The following is a 21,216-nucleotide window of genomic DNA, read 5'->3' as shown; positions in this document are numbered from 1 at the left end:
TTTAAGTTTTAAAATATTAATGTACTTTATAGATATCTATTATATTAAAACAGAAGCACTTTTACTACTTGCTTCCAAACACTCTTAAAATTTTTTTATGATATTTTATTTTATATTCATATTTAATTTCCGAAAATTAGTTATTAATTTAGATATTTTTAAGTTTCAAAAAATCTAGATCATTTTTAATTTAAATTTCAAATTATTGGAAATTTATGATAATTAAATTTAATTACAAAAATCTGTATTTAAATTAATTTAAATTCAAAAAAATTAACAAAAAATATAATTAAATTTTATTACGAAAATTTAGATAATAATTTTAATACTTTAGAATTCATTGAATACATGTTAGATTTAATTTAAAATTTAAAATTTAAATAATATTTTTATAAAAATGCATAGTAAATAAATATTTTATCGTATTTTATCATAATCAATCAGTCTAAAATATCAAATATTTTAGATTAATAAATATTTATATTATACAATAATATGATCGAGCTGATTAGAGTTATATATATATACTTAAGGTCTACGAGTTAATTTATAAAAACATGTAAGATATTAAAATGATTTGAGACAATTAAACTAACAGGTTAGCCAGTTTACACTACAAGAATGAGGGGCTTTTCCGTCGAATTATTTACGACGATTTTTAGTCGTCGTAAATTTACGACAACATTACGTCGTATTTACGACGATCAAAAATTTCGTCGTAAATTCGACGTAAAAAATGACCCTCGTAAAATCGTCGTAACGTTACGACGATATTACGATGAATGAAGAACGAATTTTATTTCGTCGTAATGTAGTCGTAATATTTACGTCGATAATACGACTATTTGTCCTCTATCTCGTAATTGATGTAAAATCAATGTAAATGTGATGTAAGTTTTATTTCGACGTAAATTTGATGTAAATATGCAATGGTAGTATGTTGGTAACAAAACAAAAAATTCTATATATACCCTTTCTTCTCTCATTATTCCATCAACCCAAAAAAACTTATAAAGACACAAATTTTTTGAGTCTTTGAATGTTTAAGTAAAATTTTTAGTAGTTGAAATTTATATCAAATTTCAGAAACAAAAAGTCAAATATTTGTTTTTGAAATGTCTATATACGATCTACGAAAGTGGATGTAGACGCCCAAAAATGGTGATGGGTCGTTGACTGAAGACTTCAAAAATGGATTGGAAATATTCATGTACCAAGCCGGCCTAATGCAAACTGTAATTGAAAGCGGCAAAATGTATTGTCCTTGTGTGAAATGCAAAAATAGGAAACATATTCCTATTGACACTGTCTGGCAGCATTTATTGAATAGAGGGTTCATGCCCTAATATTTTATTTGGTATCAGCATGGAGAGGGATATGGTCAAAGTAGTGGTCAGATGGCTGCACGGAGTAGTAGTAATCATCAAGAACATGTGGATTTTGAAGCGTCCAATGATTATCAAAGTAGTCAAGTTCAGGGTGAAGATCATGATAGGATGCATGAAATGGTTACTGATGATGAGGACACCGAGGAAAATGTTGATGAAGACTAATTAAATATGTTGACATTTAATTGCATGCTTTGAACGTTTCAATGTAACATTTGTCAAATTTAAATTTTTGAAAAATTAAAGCCAATTAATGAAAACTAATTAAATGTTGATGAAAATTTGTTAAAGTGTTGACCTGGACATATGTTGACTTTTACGACGAATTTACGACGATTTTTTGGAATTCGTCGTAAATTCGTCGTAAAATGCAAACCCTAAACCCTATAGGGTTTAGCTTTCCCAACTTACAGAATGGTTTTTGGGTTTATTTTCCTAAGTAAACTGATGTATTATATAAGGGTCTGTAGTATAAGGTTCAGGAACTTGTAGAAATGTGGTTTTTATTATGACGACTTTACGACGAATGGGAGTGATCGTCGTAAATTCGTCGTAATATACTATCGAGATTACGACGAAATGTAACCCCTAAATCTTATAATCAATCTTTTATGGGGTTCAGGGGGAATTTTGATGAAGAGAATGAAATGGCTTACCATCTCATTAGGTAAAACAACTTTCTAAACAAAAAAAAAAATTTCAAAATTTGACATATATGTGTTTATCAAGTAATCTTAAGGTGTTATATACATTTACACAAGATGTATGGATTTATCTTACATCTTACTAAATTTTTCATTAAGTTATGTAAACATGCTAGAAAGTTATACAGACCACATTTATCATGAATAGACATACTTGTATGTGCGTATGGATGTTTCAATTTTTGAATTTCATCAGTTTTGGTATAATTCGTCGTAAATTCGTCGTAATATTACGACGAATTTACGAAGATTTGTGGATACACAGCCGTCTTAATTTTTATGATTTATACGATTCGTCGTAAAATCGTCGTAACATTACGACGATTTTACGACGAATAACACGGATCATCGTAAAATCGTCGCAAAGCCCAGATACAGCCACGTGTGTTTGCCTTATTCGCTTTGTTATACGGTGGGACCTTTACGACGAATTTACGACGAATCCGTCGTAAATTCGTCGTAATCGTTACGTCGAATTTACGACGAATATAAATTCTATATATAGGACCTCACCCCTTCCTCATTTCGTCGCTTATCTCTCCTTCCTCTCTCTCTGCTTCCTCCTCTCTTGCATTCCTCCTCTTTTTGACGCAAAAAAAGGTAATTATTTTTTTTTAATTACTTTAAATTATTTTATTATTAAATAGTTTAGAAATTCAAACGGTTTAGGTCGGGAATTAGTTTAGGCTCGGAATTTGTTAGATTTAGGATCGGAATTTCTTAGATTTAGGATCGTAATTAAAAATTAATTGTAATTAACTTGAAAAATAAAATTTTATCGGTTTTGCAGACGATGACTCGACGGAGGACGCATTACATCAATTTCATGGCGGACGGACACTCTTCCTGGGCGTCTACCTCGGGAAACACCGGGACCGATGTCCCTTCATCTTCTGGAGCCTCCCAGGTTCCGAATACCGCGGAGCCGTCTCCACCACCGCCTCCACCATCGCCTCCACCACCACCTCCACCGCCGGCTGCCGAACCGGTACCCGCCCCTCCTCATCCGTATGCCCAGTTTACGGTTGAGGATTTACTAGCCCTACCGGAACGGGGGGCTTTACGACGTCTGGTTCCCGGAAAAGCGGAACCAGGCTCTTATTGGTAAGTAAACTTTTTAGTTTTTTATATTTTTTTAAATTAATACTCTAATTTACTTAAATATTAATGTAATAATTTTTTTTTGTTTCATAGGTTTAGTTTGGATAATTGTGTTGGTCGGAGCGTTTCCGACACAATTAAGAGTCATTTCGTGGAGTCGCACTACAATTGGAGCAAGGTGTCGCAAGAGACGTTCGACACCTGGTACAAGTGCTTTGCGGTAATATTTTTTAAATATTATTTATATCATTTTAAATTGTAGTAAAATTCAATTAATCTTACTTTTATATTATTTATCTAATTTTTTGTTTTCTTTTGCAGCAACGGTGGAACTGGGACATCGGGATCAACGAGACGGTCCGCGAAGCTTTCCGGCTGAAGGCGTAGAAACGCCTAGTCAACACCGTTTCCGATTGGAAGCGGAAATGGGAGACCGACGGCGACGACGCAAAGCCGAGCTCCATGTCCACTACCTGTTGGAACGGGTTGAAGGTGTACTGGCTGGACCCGCATGCCCAAACCACCGCTGCTAAGTGTTCGGCCGTCCGAAACCGGGTCGATCCGGTGACTGGTGAGAAGTTAGTGACCCCGCACACTTCTGGCCAAATATCTTTTGCGGGAAGACGTCTCATGATGGTAAGTAATTATTATTTTATTTTAATTTTATTTATTGCTATAATTTATTAAATAATTTTGACTAATGTTTACTAATTCGTAGGCCGAGGAGAACGGAGGAGAAATACCTCCAATGACGAAGCTCTTCGAGACCACTCACCGGAAGAGGGACGGGAGCTTTGTCGACGCTCGGTCCGAGGAGATCTACAATGCCGCTATGCAGCGGATCGCCGAGCGGGAGACCCAGGCCACACCTGACGGTACTATCCAAGTACCGTTGACCGTCGCTGAGCAAGACCAGATTTTCGAAGAGGTATGATCTATTTCAATTTTTTTAAAATTTATTATATTTATTACTTAATAAATAATTAATGTTTTTATTTTCCATTTGTAGGTTGCTCCGAAGAAGAAGGGCCGAACCTTAAGGATGGGCTCTATTAGAGACTGTCCTGCCGCCTCGGCTTCCGGATTCCGCACGCAGGAGGATCCGAGTCAGCTTCGCCAGGAGCTTGCTACGGCCAATGCTGAGATCACCACTCTCAGGCATGAGCAAGTGGCCCAGAAGCAGGAGCTCACCGAGATACATGATCTCTTCGACATCGTTGCGGAAGCGGTTTCGCAGTTGGCCACCGCAATCCGAGCGAGCCAACAGCGAGCACGAAGGGTTTTTGAGACCGGTGGTACTTCCGGTACTGGACCATCGGACCAGCAGACGCAGGGCGGTCAGTCTTCGGCTCCGGTAGTGCAGACGGGAAACGACGGCCCAGCAGCGACGGGCGGCCAAGACGGAGAGCCTCCTCGTGACGTCGATCTGAACCTCGACGATTACGAAATCACATTGTAGATTAGGTTTTTTTGTAAAAAACAATTTGTATTAAATTTTTTTTTATTTATAAATTATTTTTGAATTTAAATTTCAATTTAAATTGTTTTTTTCTATTTTTATTTTTTTATTATTTTCAAAATTCATTCATTAAATTAAAATCGAATTAAATATTTAATTTATAAATCGACGTAAATTCGTCGTAAATTTACGTCGATCTAACGTCGAATATTTAACGACGAATTTACGTCGAATAAGTTTACGTCGGATTTACGTCGAAAATTTACGACGATTTAACATCGACAATTAAAAAATTAGTTTCCCTTAATTGAAATTGTTCGTCTCCTAATCGTTGTTAAATCGATGTAATTTTACATCGATTTTACGTCGTCCTTATGATGGAGTTCTTTCGTTGTACTTCCGTTGGAAATTTTACGTCGCATTTACAACGAATAGTTTCCGACGATTTTACGACGATTTTCCGGAGTTGGTAATTTTACGACGATTTTACGACGATTTTACGACGATTTCGGTTTTACGACGATCGTTTTACGACGATTTTTTTTTCGTCATTAATTCGACGTAAATGCTCTTTTACGTCGATTTTACGTCGATATATGCCGACGTAAAACCCGATCTTTCTTGTAGTGTTATATATATATATATGTAATAGCACAAATAGTAAATAAATATTTTACTATATTTTTTCATAATCAATTGGTCCAAATATTCAATATTAGTAAATATTTATAGAGTTATATATTTATAATTATAGTTTTATACAGTTTAGTTTGTCAAAACATGTAAGATATTAAAAATGATTTAAGACAACTAAACGGACGGGTTAGCAAATTCATAGATATAAAGATTATTTATGTGTAAATTTAACAAAGTTTATAATTAACATTAGATCAATGTATACTTAATTAACGCATACTCTTATTCTACTAATATACAAATTTTTACTGTTTAAAATTAAAACATGATAACAATTTTTTGATTTAAAAAAATAAATAACAAAAACTAATTATATCTAAACAAAAAAATGAATGCAACTTATATTAAAAATAAAAAATTTTGTGCAGACGTACGGGGTTAAAATCTAGTTCATTATAAATATAAAACATAGTTATAGCAAATGGTTTGTGGAGTTAACGACTTCAGTAGTATGTAAATATACCATTTAAAACTATAAAAATAATACTTTTACTGTATAAGTAAAGAGTGGTAGAAAATTCATAAATTGTTGACAAATTACTAATCCACAGATAAATAGCTTCTAACCTTAAAAGGGATAGAATAATTAGGTAATTATAAGTTTAAACTATAAACCTAACACACAAAATCGATGCTGCAATACAAAAAAATTGAACAAAAACCAAAAGCACACCAAACTTAATCAGAGCAAACCAACTCAAACATTTATGCCCGTACAACGAAATATTAGTCATTGTGTGAAAGAGATTTGCTAGAATTTCTTTGTCTATCTCCTTGAACAGAATAAGAAATCAAATAAATAAAATTGTGAAAGACTTTCAACACAAATTTTAGAAAAGAAAAAAAAACAGAAAAAAGAGACTCTCTCTCTTCTCTCTCTAAAATCTTTCAGAGAGATCTCCTTCTTCATAGTCCGAATAGTCTGAGAGTTTTGGTTCAGTCCAATCTTGTTTCCGATTTTAATCCGGTTTTGTTTTTCCGACTTAGGTTTGTTTGTTTTGTTTTCGTTTTTCTATCCTTTTACAGGTTAAATCGACACTTCCCAAATCGTATCGAAAGATGTCTTATTCCGGAAGCTTTGATTTATTGGCTGCGTGACCTTTCAATCACAAAGAGTAAATCCTCGCTTTTCCTTGATGATTGTATAAGGCGATGTTTTCTTTTTGGTTGTTTTGTCACGATGATGCGGTTGTTTGGAGTGGTGTATGACGATTTGGAGTTTCTCGTCGAGTTGTATGGCTACTCTGATGAATATAACGGTTAATATGTTATTTTTTAAAACTGAATTGGTTAATATGTTTTTAGTCTGACTTTTTTATATACATTGCAACTGATGTTTTTGTAGTTAGCAATTAAATTAGAATTTGAACTGCTTCGATTTCTAAAATACTTTAAGAGAAAGTATATGCCGTAACTATATTTTTGCTTTTGCGAAGATTTCATTTGTTTTGGAATGTGCATGTGTTTACAAAATGAAAATTTTTTTGTCTAGATACAAAATGATATTTTATAACATCATAGCATGTTTATGTGCAAAACTGAAGATTTTATCTGGAAAACCTCTCTTGATATACTGTTAAGATTGATGTTGATTGTTATTTGTACGACTTTGATCCAGTTTCATAGTAGTCAGTAGATGAGGTAGAAGGATAAAGATCTTTTCCTTTTTGTTTTAAACTTGGCATAACAATCTTCAGGATTATAAACATGAAGATATGATTTACCAAAAAAAAGTAGACAGATACGAAAAAATTAAAGCCTTTCTACTTCTCTTGGAGACTCAGGCTATATGATGAAGCATGTGTATTCTTGGTATTGTAACAACTCTAAAATTCATGTACTTTAATAAATAACGCGTCTCCGATTTTCACTTGGCAAGCCAAAAGCAATAATTTCACACCTTGGTGAATCATAACACCTATAATCTATTTTGAACAAATTCATCCATAATCCTGCAGTATAGAAACTCATTTGAATATGGAGAAAATAAAAAATAAAAATAATGTAGTATCAGTTTAGCCATTCAAAATATGACAATGTAAAAACAGCCCACAAATAACTAATATACTATTAAAAACTCGAACCTGAAACTTAAAATGTCGATTCTGCAAGATTTTATCTTTCCTTTACCTTGAAAAATTACAGTCTTTCTCTTGTGTCAATAAATATAACTCATCCTCTTTTTTTTTTTGCAATCACAATGAGTGTCTGTTTGCGTCTCTTTTGCTGCTGAAGAGTTAGGGTAATCCAAATATGGTGTACCATACACATGATAGTAAGCACCAAAAAAAAAAGATAGTAAGCACCAAGAACCAAAATAAATGCAGCAATATAAACCAAAAACGATAATAAATCGAACCAAATCAGTGACCTGTGACATACCTGTTGTGCCTGTACATGTGGATCGGAGAGAGCTGTTTTGTAAGAGCTGACTAATAATGGTAATAGCTAGTCCACAGTGTCGTTTTCTCTTGGAAGAATTGCCTCGTGGAACAACTGTACTCCTTTGGCGATGTAATGTGGAGGCTCCAGTCTATGTCTTGTTATCAGCCTAAAAAGCTTAGCATTCACTGCTCTTGGTCAGAAACTGAAATGAAAACTGGGAACTTAAGATGAAAGAAGAGAAGCTTTATCTGCGAATTAATCGAGCAAAACATCAACCAAAGATATGAATGTTGATTACTCAATGTTCCCAATTAGTCCTGCTAAAGAAGCCATGTCAAGAGAAGCAAACATGATTTTAGCAATAAGAGAAGGTAAGAGAAGAGACGAAGTCACCTGAAAACAGTTTTCAAAGTGAATCAAACCTGATGCTTGATGCTTCAATAAAAGATTGTGACCGTATCCAACTGATAACTTTAAGGGTTGAGATTGTGTTTGTTAGCAAATTAACGGCTATAGGTAAGGAGATAAGCTCGCTCTACACAATATCGCTTCGATGTAGGCACTAAAATGACGTCTAAACAAAAAAAAAAGACATTCTAAACTACAGATTTTAACCAGCAAATGATAGAATATACCTGCAGTTTTAAGGAAGTAGTAACAACATTTTTTCAGTCCCAAGCTCTGTACCGCAAACTATTTTGTCCCACATGATTGGTACAAAGGAATTCTGCATATCATCAAAAACATTTACTGCTTTAATGTTTGATTGATCAGCCGATAGATTCGACAAACGATCTAAGGCGGAAAAAAGAAGCTTACAGTGACAGATTGGAGTGCGAGGCTGAAAAGCCACATGTGGAGAAAAAGTTGGCTAAAAAGCCATTTCCCTATAAACAATTTTATTTTCGAATTAAATTTATTAATAGAAACCTGGTTAATTATACCCTTATCCTTATATATCTCAAAAATCACGAAAATACCTGGGTTAAACCCACCCGTTTTATATCCGACCCGAATACCCGGATAAAATAAAAAAAAAAAATTATTTAATTTGAAATCAAAAATCAGGGAATTGAAATTGGTAAACCGAGAATTGGGTAAAGAAAACCGAACCGAATGAATTTAATTTTGAAAACCACTCAACATAACCTTAAAAACGAAAATCAAATTTTGTCCTCCCTCCCCCTTTCTCTCTTCATCTTCCCCGATTCTTCCCCACTTCCTTCTCTCTTCCGAAAATTCTGTAACTTCCCCCTTCAAACGACACTTGCTCGATTTTGTAACTGCTCCTTCTTCAACAACCCTTTCTTCAATTCCCGTACTATGTATTACATAATTTGAGCCTTCTAACTCCATCAAGACAAACCCTAAATCCAGCGTAACTCGATGGCTAAAATTCGACTTAAGGGTGTGGTCTATGATTCGAACGAATCTGTACCCAAGCGCAGCGAAGAAGCAGATATGGAAGATAAAGAACCCGGAATAACACCAAACCCTCCGGCGAATGATGAAGAAACAACCCATGAAGAAACTCGGGGAGAAGAAGAATCATTGACGGAATCAGAACCAGCCGGTACGGAAACCACCAAAGAAGCCCCAGAAACCGCACCAACACCCATGGAAGAAAGTGCGACGGATCAACTAGAGGAGTGGTTGGAATCTCGCGAGGAACCTGAAAAAGTGGGTTTAGCGGATACAGTAGCTGAGGAAGAGGGTGTGGTAGAATCCCAGAAAGAAGGCGAGAGAGATGTATCTGAGGATGAGGCTTCAGGAAGAGAAGGCGAGGAAGAGAAATCAGAGAAAGAAGCCGAGGAAGAGGAATCAGAGAAAGAAGCCGAGGAAGAGGAATCCGAGAAAGAAACAGGGGAAGAGGAAGTCGAGGATGAGCAATCCAAGAAAGATAGTGGAGAAGAGGAGTCCGAGAAAGAAGCAGACGAAGACGGAGGGGGGACACCCGAGAAAGACGACGAGGGAGAAGGAGAGGAAGGACATGAAGAGGAAGGAAATGAAGAGGAAGAAAATTCAGCGGAAGAAGAGGATGGCGAAGAGGCAGACGAAGATTTAGAGGTAAGTATACTCTAAACGAAATTATGTTTGGTCATTGGACAACTAGGACAACTAGGATAACTATTTGAATGAAATTATGTTGGGTATTTGGACAACTAGGACAACTAGGATAACTATGTGTGATTAGAAATTACGTTTGGCATTTGGACAACTGGGACAACTGGAATAACTGTGACTGATGAAATAACGTTTGTCATCTGGACAACTAGGACAACTAGGACAACTAACTATTTGCACTAACAAGACTGATGGTAATATTGATCCGTTCTTGCTCAGAGTTGTCAGTGATTTGAATGTGTGTAAATCATTCCCTTGGGGGCGTTACACATTCGATGACATGATGAAGGAGATTCGGCGTGTGATGGCAAAGTTTGATGGCACCATGAAAGGCAAAAAAGCAGAATGTCCCTTGTCTGGTTTCATTATTCCTCTACAGGTAATTCTCATTCAGTAGTTTATAGAATCTAAATTATTTACATTTATTAGTAGTTTAATTTTTTGACTTTGTGTCTAGATACTTGCTTTTGAGTGTATTCCTAGCCTTGGGCGAAAATTTCGAGAAGCCGTACCTGCAGAGAAAGATTGTCCGAGGATGTGCAAGCACAAGTTCGCCGATGTATGCATGAAAGGCATTCCATTGGATGATATAAACTCAGCAATTGGAACAAGTGTAAAGGTTAGTATTTGATTGGTTTGGTTATTGGACAATAGTGTACAACTATGTTTGACTTGGTTGTAGTGGTATTAGGACAAGTGGTACAACATAGTAATATTAAAATTATTGGTCGTGGGACAATAAGGACAACTGGTACAACTATGTAATATAATTGGTCGTGGGACAATTAGGACAACTGGTACAACTATGTTTCTTTAATTGGTCGTGGGACAATTAGGACAACTGGTACAACTATGCAATATTACAGATTATTGGTCGTGGGACAATTAGGACAACTGGTGCAACTATGTTTCTTTTATTTTGGTTTGTCACTAATTTGTTTCTTTTGTTTTGTTGCCAGGACATCCATAGCATCTTGAAGCCTGCAGACTCGGGTGAAGAAAAACTATTGTCTCGGATATTAGATCCTGGATATGATGATGGGATAGGACTCATTGATGTAGGTGTTGAGGATTGGATGCATCATCTCACGGTGAAGAAGAAGAAGATCTTCTGGAGATCTTTGTATGAGTTAGAGATTCAACATCGGGGTGTAGGGAGCAGAGTCGAGATTCCTCAAGCACCAGCACCTGAGTCGACATCATTGTTGGAGCTGAGGGCTACCATTGGTCTGTTGGAAAAAAGAGTGGCGACGCTTGAGCAGTTAGTCCTTCACCAATCCCCTGCACCACCCGCCTCTTCACCAGTTGGCACAGGTCAACCACCAGCCGTGTCCTCACCAGTTGGCACCGGTCAACCACCAGCCGCGTCCTCACCAGTTGCCACCGGTCAACCACCAGCCGCGTCCTCACCAGTTGCCACCGGACGACGAGGTGCATCACGTCCTACCCTAAACTCGTCGTATGCTTTGTTGGATCGTGTGGAGGTGTTGCAGCGTGATGTCTGGCATCAAGGGATAGTGAGGGCAATTGTGGCGAACAACCGTTACAAGGTAAAACTGGTTGACACATCGGAGGAAGCTGATTTCATGTATTGGGATGTTCGGCCATCAACTGCACCACCACCTGCATCGGCCAATGTAAGCGCAGCACCAGCAGAAGCATCCTCCTCAAAGGCCGTTAGAGGTTGAGGTGGAACTAAGAGGGCCAGGAAGATTTCACAGTACAAGAAGTCGCCTTATACTTCTGCGAGAAAAGCCAAGAAAGCCAAGAAGTAGGATGTTTTATGTTTAAGATTATGTGTTTCCTTGTTTTATTTAGGACAACTGGTATAATTTCCTTGTTTTATTTAGGACAACTCGTACAACTATATGCGATATATTAGGACAACTGGTTCAATTTGCTTGTTTTATTAAGGACAACTCGTACAACTATATGCGAAATATTAGGACAACTGGTACAACTGCGTAGTTTTATTTAGGAGAAATAGTTCAAAATAAATCAAAGCATAGTAGCAACATAACAAGGGGAAAAAAGGTCAAACTGAAAAGGTCATCTTCTTCATCCTTAACGCTTTTTTATAGCTGCTTCAAGGGATGCCACCTTTGACTCCAACTGGTTTAACTTCGAGAAAACAGTGTCAAACAAAGCCCGCATGGCTTCTTGAGTATCATTCAACATTTCAATCTCTTCGATTATAGCGAGATCCCACCATTTCTTGAAGCCACAACTGGGAACCTGAAATCCCCAAACTCAGAAATAAACCCTGAGACTCAAATTATAAATCAAAATTGAAAACCCAATTGACTTACTTCAGGGAAATTTTTGGGGCCACAGCAGCCGTAGAAGCAACCAAAATATTTTCGGCCCCTGTCAAGCGCGGAGTTGTCAGTTAAACACCCAATTGGAGCTATGCCGCAATAACAAACCTTTGGAATTCCCTTTTGTACAGGGCATGGAAGAATGGTCCTGACTCCATTGACTTCGGGTCCCCATCTAGTGGTCATCCCGTAATCCTTCTTAGGCAAGACAAGAGCCATCATTCTTCTTTTCAGCCAATTTCGCAAGGGCTATCTGATATTTATCCATTATGCGGCGGAAACCCTAGAAAACCTATTTGGGGAAAAATTGGGAAAGAGAATAAGAGGAGAAGAAACCCTTGTCGCCATTCTAAACACGTGCATTTTATACATGCCCGTGTCCCAAAATTTATGTTGACATCATAGTTGTACCTAGTTGTCCGGTTGTCCCAAAATTGTCAAAGTTGTCCTTTGGACGATTTTTAAGTTTTTTCAGTTGTCCTTTAACAAGAACATTCTTTTTTTAGTTGTCCCCTTAACCCTTGAACATTTTATACATGCCCCAAGGGTGTCGCGCCCTTACTTTTGTAATTCCCATATTTTTACGTGTAGCCTCTTATAAGATGGAAACCATTGTCAAAAAATGCCTTATACCATAAGGGTTATTTCATTAGAAACACAAATGGTATATCTTATTTTCAGAAAATAATGGGTTTTTTTAAAGTGTTTAGTGGTAGTCGTTGAGTACCCAGTAGTTAATGGTTTGTCATTTGGATTTGTTTAGTGTTTACGAATTTAAAGAAATTAGTTTGTCCAATTTGTCATAGTTGTCCTAGTTGTTCTAGTTGTCCAACATTGTCATAGTTGTCCTAGTTGTTCTAGTTGTCCAAATTGTCATAGTTGTCCTAGTTGTTCTAGTTGTCCAACATTGTCATAGTTGTCCTAGTTGTTCTAGTTGTCCACATTGTCATAGTTGTCCTAGTTGTCCTACTTGTTTGTAGTTTGCCTGGGTTTGGACGTAGTTGCACCTAATTGCACCTAGTTGCCCTGTTGACATTCTCGAAATCCAAGTCCAAGAAATTCAAAATACAAATTACTCCAAAATACATAGTATTGCAAGAAATCCAAGATAATTAAAATATTCCTTAGGCCTAGCTCTCACCGCCCTGACCGCTCTGACCGCCCTGACCGCTCTGACCGCTCTGACCGCTCTGACCGCCCCTTGGGTTTAGTGGTTGAAACCAACGGCCAATGTTTGTGTTTGGGTTGGCCTTCTGACTCCTGCGAGCTTCTCCGGTGGAAGGAAACCGCTTCTCCCTCTTTCTTCCTGCTTTTTTGGTATAGTCTGGTGGGTAAACAACTAAATTAGCTACCTCCTCCGGAATAATCCAAGTAGAATGATGCGGCACCATATAGATGGTTCTGTGGTAAGCCATCGCCCAAGTATCACAAGTAGTATCTCGAGCATAAATCGAAAATGTGTAAGTCTCTTCTTCTTGAGGACGTCCGCATCATTGCAATGGTTGCGGCTATTGCATGAACACATGGAATCTTATCAATATCAAACATGCGACAACCACAACTTTTTGTTTCCAAATTAACCAGATAGCTCTTCCCATCAACTCCAACAACACAGTATTCAAGCCCAGGTAGATTTAGCTCAGTCACATCTAATTTGGTCGCAATTGCACATTGTTTATGCAACTCGTTTTCCACATACGGCACCAGTTTCTTCGAATATGATGCACCAGCTATGTTATTCCTATGCCTGTTGAACCATTCAGACACTTTCTCAACATACGCATCAATCAATGGCAATAGTGCATACTTTCTCGCCTTCTTGAAGATGCTGTTCATTGATTCACAGGCATTGCTTGTGTCCAAGTTATACTTGTCCCCTTTAAAATTCCACCGTGCCCATTTATCAAGAGGAAGACCATTCTCTAAGTACTCCGCAGCTTTGGGAAACATTCTACCAAATTCGGTGTATGCAATTAGAAACTCACTTTCGGTGTACTTATGAGCGCACTCAATGAATTTTTTAGAACACAAATCCTTCCAACCATTGGCTGCTTTACCCCTCACATTACGAGACAAGTGCCACACACAAAATCCATGCTGAGACAGAGGGTATACCTCCTGCACTGCCTTCGCTATGCTTGTGTGTCTGTCACTCATAAAAACGATCTCAGGATTATCTGGTATAACAGTTTTCAGCATTTCTAAAAACCACCTCCAACTAGAGTCTTTTTCATATCGATTACACCCATTGCAATAGGGTAATGGTGATGATTAGGATCCTGAGCCGTGGCAAATACTAGCATACCACCATAAACATTTTTAAGAAAAGTCGCATCCACCACTATGACTTTCCTCATTGAACTAAAGCCTTCAATGCTGGCACCCAAAGCAACAAAAAGATACTTGAACTTATTATTAGCATCCACTTTCACGCTCGTCACTGTTCCGGGGTTCACCAGCTTCAACACATACAGATAAGAATGCAATCTTTGAAAGCTTTCTTCCGGACTACCCCTCACTTGACTAATCGCCAGTTTTTTTCCTCTCAACGCAGTAGAGTAGGACACATTCACATGAGCTTCATTTTGAACAACCTTCACAATACTTCTAGGAGCCGGTGTGTCCACTACACCTGGATACGATGCACGCAAAACATCTGCTACAACTTGTGGAGTACCTTTTCTTTTGTTCTCAATTGTGCTGGTAAGGACCCGAGAGCAACTATGCATTTTCCTGTATACTCTAAGGCTGAAGTAAGTTGAATCCTTCATTCTTACAGCATGTATATACCATGAACAACCATGTTCAGCTTGACGGCATCTAAGAATGAGTCGGCCAGGATCAGACTTCACTGTTTTAACCTCAAAACATCCTTTATACGAAGCTCTGTCAACCAATACTCGCAACGCCTCTTTCGATCGAAATTCTTGATTTTTCTCAAAACCAGCACCATCTTCCCATTCAATAACAAACTGAGTCGGTTCTGAAGCCCCAGCAGGCTCAACGTGATCATGCTCATCCATACCATACTCTGCAGGCTCTTCTAAACCCTGATCATCCGGTTGTGAAACAGTATCATCAATCACTATCTGTGTCTCAGTCTCAGGTACAGCCACAATAGCAAGTTCGTCCTGTTCTTTCGCTGCTTCTACGATTTCAAGCATAATATCGCCTGTTTCTAGCTCTTGAATCTTATCTCTTTCCAAATCTTCCATTATCTCCACATGCAAAAGAGATCTAAGTCCCTCTTTATCCACAGTTGTTAGATAGACATACACATCACCATCATCAACAATGCATGACTCATTGAGTGGCTTAGCTACCAACGGAATGTAGCTTAACTTGAGCTTCTTCTCACTATCGTTTACCCCAATCTTCTTGCATATACCATCTACCACCATCGAATATGTTACCTCATCCAAAGAGGTTTTAAATGATATAGCATAGATGGAGCTTCTTGATATCCATTTAAACTCCTCTCCTTCCTTATAATAACATCCTCCATACTCAAAATGTATGTTTGTGTGGCCGCTCATCCTCTTCTGTTCACAAAACCAAAAAAACTAAGTCATTAACGAATAACAATGTTTCCTTTTTTTCCATAGTTGTTCCAATTGTCCCAGTTGTCCCACTTATCTCAATCAGTTATCCCAATTGTACCAGTTGTCCCAATACATTCCGGGTCCCAATTGTCCCAATTATCCCTATTGTCCCATTCCTGAAAAGTTAACCAATTCAACTCAGTTATCCCAATTGTACCAGTTGTCCCATTCCATTCAGTAAACCGAGTTGTACCAGTTGTCCCATTCCATTTACTTACCCGAATTGTACCGGTTTTCCCATTACATTCAGTTATCCCAATTGTACCAGTTGTCCTTTTCCATTCAGTTAACCCAATTGTACCAGTTGTTCCTTTCCATTCAGTTAACCTAATTGTACCAGTTGTCCCATATCTCACTGATTCACTTTACAAACCTCCGATTCAGCTCGATTCAACGGCAACAAGTTAAATTTTAACACTCAGAAGACTAAATCGACATATATACGCCACTCTACTATCCAATGTGCAACCTAAAACGACCGGAATTGACAAATCGATTACTAAACCCTAATCCCCAAACTGTAGAAGAAGTTACCTTATTACCAAACGACGGCTCTGCACCGAGATTTGCCGAACACCACGGGTTCAGAGAAGGCCGGCGCACCGCGCCGAGCGATAAAAAACGAAAACGGATCGAAGATTCGATTGAACGATTTCTGGGAAGAATTTTCGATTTCGGATTTCGGTTCAATATGTTAACCCAGAATTTCGGGTTATGGGAAGAAACCAGATTCGGTTTTGGTTTTACAATTTTCCAATTTTCATTTCTCAACTTTTCGATTTTTTAAATAAAAGAAAACAAAGACAAAATCAGCAATGCCATATTTAGTTTTCATTAAGGGCATTTTCGGAAAATCACATCCTTTATGGCACTCAGATTAGTTTATGGCAGGGTAGATTAATTTTTTTTCATTTGTGGCTTCTCAGCCATTCTTCCGACAGATTGTGATCCAATAATAATTGCCCCAGAAATGGTGAAGTTTAATCCATGAAAAGAGCGGTTTTGTGATGATGTATCGGAGGAGTCGATTCGTGCTGACCAACCAATCGACCTGATTGCAATTTGATCAATCCCATTGCTTAACCTTTTAAATATCATTGAAGAACATGTATAGCTGGAGTTGTGGGAGGGCGGGTCTATATAAATATGATATGCTCATTCAAATTCCACATAATGGGAATTTACAGTAGGAGAACGTGGATACGGTTTAACTTTGAAACAGGTTCGTAACGGCTGTGGATTGAGTTTGGAGTTTCTGTTTGCGTTACATTGGGAATGGAGTGAAGCGAATCGAGTTAGTTTTGTGGGATTTTTCCGGAGAAGTGTTGTTACGGAGAGCGTGATAAAGAGGTTTGGAGGAGGTAAGAATTTTTATTGGGCTGTTGGCTAAATTGTTTTGGGCCTGTGTCTAATGGACTCCTCTCTATCGTCTTTTATGCGTTTGTGTGTTTGGTGGCCTAATTGAACAAAACAATAACTCTGCTTTTTGGTGATGTGTAACTTTCAAATGTTCTAATTGGACAATTATTTTCTCCAATATTTTTTGATGTGGTATAGCTGAGACGCCAGGAAATCAATCCTTTTTATATAAAAGAGATTATCATAATAACTAATCAATAACCAATATCAATCAACATTAACAAATACCAATTATCAATCATGTTTAATTCATACACTAATCATACACACGTTACTAAATCAACTAATATATCTTAGAAATCCACAAACTTGTTCTCACCTTAATTTAAAAGAACCTGGAATAACGTTTTCAGAATATGGCGGTTAAAGTGGTTGCCGCTGGTGAACGCCCCTTCTTAAAAACACTTCAAAGCTGCTTCGGAAATGCACTCATACCTCGACAATCAACCGTTGGAATCTTGATCCCACCGTTGAAACTAGAGAAAGATGTACTGTGAAACCCTCCACCAAAATTCAGCTCGATCGGATTTAAAACGTGTCATCCACAGTCCTTTGAAGTTGCTGTGTCAGAGCAGATTTCTGGGTTGCAGGATAACGCAGAGGATAACGCAGATGATTCTTGCGCAGGAAGAAAGCTTCGTTGTAGCCTGACCGTAACTCGGATGACGATGACGTTTTCTCCTATGGCTTTGTTGCATCGAGATCTTCCCAGAAACACCTCGATCACGATTTAGTTCTCTCTGAAGCAAAGAGAATCTTACTCACAAAACCCCACCTCGGATCTGTGCCTTCGCCTTCAACCTTTTTCTTCTCCAAAACCTCTCTTCTTCTCAGTGCAAGCAAAAACTGCGACTGTGGTGGATCAGAGGATCCTGTGACCATGGATCCTCCTCTAGATATGTGCAACTTGTGGTGGCAATGGATCCTTATGGTGGTGACGGTGGTGACCGGTGGTGGACGTGAGCTCCTCTCTTCCTTTCTCTCCTCTATTCTTCTTCTCTTCTCTCTTTTCTTCTTTTCTCTTCTTCTCTATTTTCTTTTACGGCTGCTCCCTTTTTCTTCTCCATTCTATTTTTGGTTTTACTAGGGTTTGGTTTAGCGGATTTGGTTTAGAGACAAATTGCATAGATTAGAATATGGATTTGGACCTTATTAGGTGTTAAGAAGGATATTAGGTGGTTTATGTTTCTAAAAAAAAAAAGAAAAAAAAGTTTGGGCCAATACTAATATTTGAGATGTCACAAAATCCCCTACTTGAAATGAATTCGTCTTCGAATTTGCGGGTTGCTTCTTTCCTACTTGATTATCGACTATACCTTGGAGTGTCGTTCAAATTACTTTTAACGTGACATCCCAACGCTTCCGCTGCGCGACTCGGAGAATTTGACTTTTTTCTGTTTTCCTTTTCTGCTGCACAAAGGTCTTGCATCTTGGAGGAACATTCGGATCTGATTTTCAACCTAGAGAATCAAAGAAGACAGACTTGGTCAAGGTCGTTGCTCTCTTACTCTCTTACCCATGTAAGAAGTTTTTTTTTGGGAAATAGGAAATTCAAAACCTTTTTTTTTTTTTTTTGAAATATGAAATTTCAATTCTTCTTTTTAAAATTAAGAAAATATAAATCAGAAAAAAAATCCCTTTTTTTTTTTATTAAAAACCGATTAAAAATTCCAACAAGTCCCAAAACGCCTTCCGGGTCAGAACCGGTTTGGCTAACCTTACGCTTTGATACCAAATTGAGACACTCTAATATCTCAAATATAACCTAACTTGAATTACACTCATTTAACAGCTTTTAAAAAGAATAACAAATTTATTAAATATTTATTAGTATCAAAAATCTTTTATTAAAAATAAATAAATCGAGAACTTGAAAAGTCTTAAATATTTGAGAAAAAATAAAGGAAATGTAATTAAAATCCTTACTTAAAATAATTACAGAAATGTGCCCATGATTCACCACAACGACCGCCACAAGTACTACTCTTTGGTCTCACCTGAAAAAAAAGAGAGGGGTGAGTATTCGGGGAAAAATACTCAGTGAAGATGTGCTCTTGGAACACACAAGATTCTTTGACATATTATTTGAAATAACAATAAAGTATATACATAATATAGGCATCAAAATCACGCAATAATCAACCTAAAATAACTAATATTATCATATATTATATATGGTCCTAATATCTCTAAATAAATACAATCATACAGTCATGCAATCATTCAATACAATCAAACTAAGTAATCTACTTTACATTCCCAAGGGTCGCAACCGCTTGGTACTCAATCTATGCCACAGCCCTTCCTCGATCACTATAGCTTCACAATATTCAGTCACTCACTGTAGGCCGTCAAACAATTTATCAATCAATACAACTTCACATTTAGTTCTTTATTGTAAGCTGTCAAACAATATTGTAACCAAATAAATACTATTTTAGTTAACGATTAACTAACTTACAATCCTATTATCATATTCCAATACTTTTTATTATGAATTATCATCAATATCCAATCAATAACCAATATCATTCAACATTAACAAATATTAATTTTCAATCATGTTTAATTCCTACACTAAGCATACACACGTTACTAAATCAACTAATATATCTTAGAAATCCACAAACTTGTTCTCACCTTAATTTAAAATAACCTGGAATAACGTTTTCAGAATATGGCGGTTAAAGTGGTTGCCGCTGGTGAACGCCCCTTCTTAAAAACACTTCAAAGCTGCTTCGGAAACACACTCATACCTCGACAACCAACCGTTGGAATCTTGATCCCACCGTTGAAACTAGAGAAAGATGTACTGTGAAGCCCTCCACCAAAATTCAGCTCGATCGGATTTAAAACATGTCGTCCACAGTCCTTTAAAGTTGCTGCGTCGGAGCCGATTTCTGGGTTGCAGGATGACGCAGATGATTCTTGCGCAGGAAGAAAGCTTCATTGTGGCCTGACGGTAACTCTGATGACGATGCCGTTTTCTCCTATGGCTTTGTTGCATCGAGATCTTTCCAGAGACACCTCGATCACGATTCAATTCTCTCTGAAGCAATGAGAATCTTCCTCACAGTCAGTGAACTTGATTCCTTAAATGAAACATTGGAAAGAAAAACGTCCCGGATCATCAGCTTTGGTGAGCCTTTGAAACGGGAAACTCGGAGATACTTTGAAAGGTGGTTGATTTGCATCGACATCTTTATAGAGAGGCACACAAATTGAAGTCTCCTTGTCCTGTTTATTGGCTGCTGCTCCTTCTTCCGGCAGTGTAGTAATAGCATTGCAAAACCTTTTAGGATTATCCACGACTCTTCGAGGAAGAGATCCATTCTGTCTTTTCATGGAATCGGTTGTCTGGGTAACTTGAATGTCTAGCTTCTTGACATGACTAGACAGAGATTCAAACATCCCGTTTAGATCATTGTATATACAATCAACCTTCACGTTTATGTCTTTCGCTGTCTTCTAATTTGTCATGACAAGTTGCTGAATTGATTGCTCAAGTCTTCCGATTTGTGAGGCTAGTTGGTTTGTTGTGACTCTGATATGAATCTCCTAAGACCGGACACACTTGGCGATGAAGGTTGATAGATCCTCAGCTAGATCGGATGCACAGAGCAAATACCAAGGCATGAGAGTGGAAACTCCCAAAAATCCTTAGGCCCAAACTCGCGGTGGTCGTCACTAACAAAGCGGATGGCTGCACCGAGTTAAGAATCCGCGGATTGATGTGTCTATTGCGTGAGGGAACAAGTTTTACCCTTAATAAAAACAAATGAAAGCCGCAAGTGCATAACTAATAAATTATAGTATTTAGAGATCGAATCCACAGAGATTTGTGTGCCTGGTATTCTTCTATGGTTTCTAACTTTATGTCTGCCGGGAGTAACGTGACCGCGGGAAACAGAGGCTTGGCCATGGTCGTGAAGCTTGTGACCGCGGGAAATAGGCTGGTGGCCGCGTGTCGCGTGACTTGCTGGCCGTCTTCGAGTGTCTCAGGGGCAAATAGAATATCTT

The 21,216-nt window shown here is 37.7% G+C and overlaps 1 protein-coding gene across 1 annotated transcript; it reads right to left on the bottom strand.

Moving 5' to 3' along the window:
• Window positions 1-13,600: 13,600 nt before the first annotated feature.
• On the bottom strand, window positions 13,601-14,374 carry LOC112089119. Its single transcript, XM_024160096.1, has one exon. The coding sequence runs from the start codon at window positions 14,372-14,374 to the stop codon at window positions 13,601-13,603; it is 774 nt and encodes a 257-aa protein (XP_024015864.1).
• Window positions 14,375-21,216: the final 6,842 nt, after the last annotated feature.

Source organism: Eutrema salsugineum, unplaced genomic scaffold (assembly GCF_000478725.1).
Source record: "Eutrema salsugineum unplaced genomic scaffold, Eutsalg1_0 scaffold_12, whole genome shotgun sequence".
Taxonomy (NCBI): Eukaryota; Viridiplantae; Streptophyta; class Magnoliopsida; order Brassicales; family Brassicaceae; genus Eutrema; species Eutrema salsugineum.
Note: the sequence above shows the minus strand (reverse complement) of the source record. Positions and strands in the feature narration are given on the sequence as shown.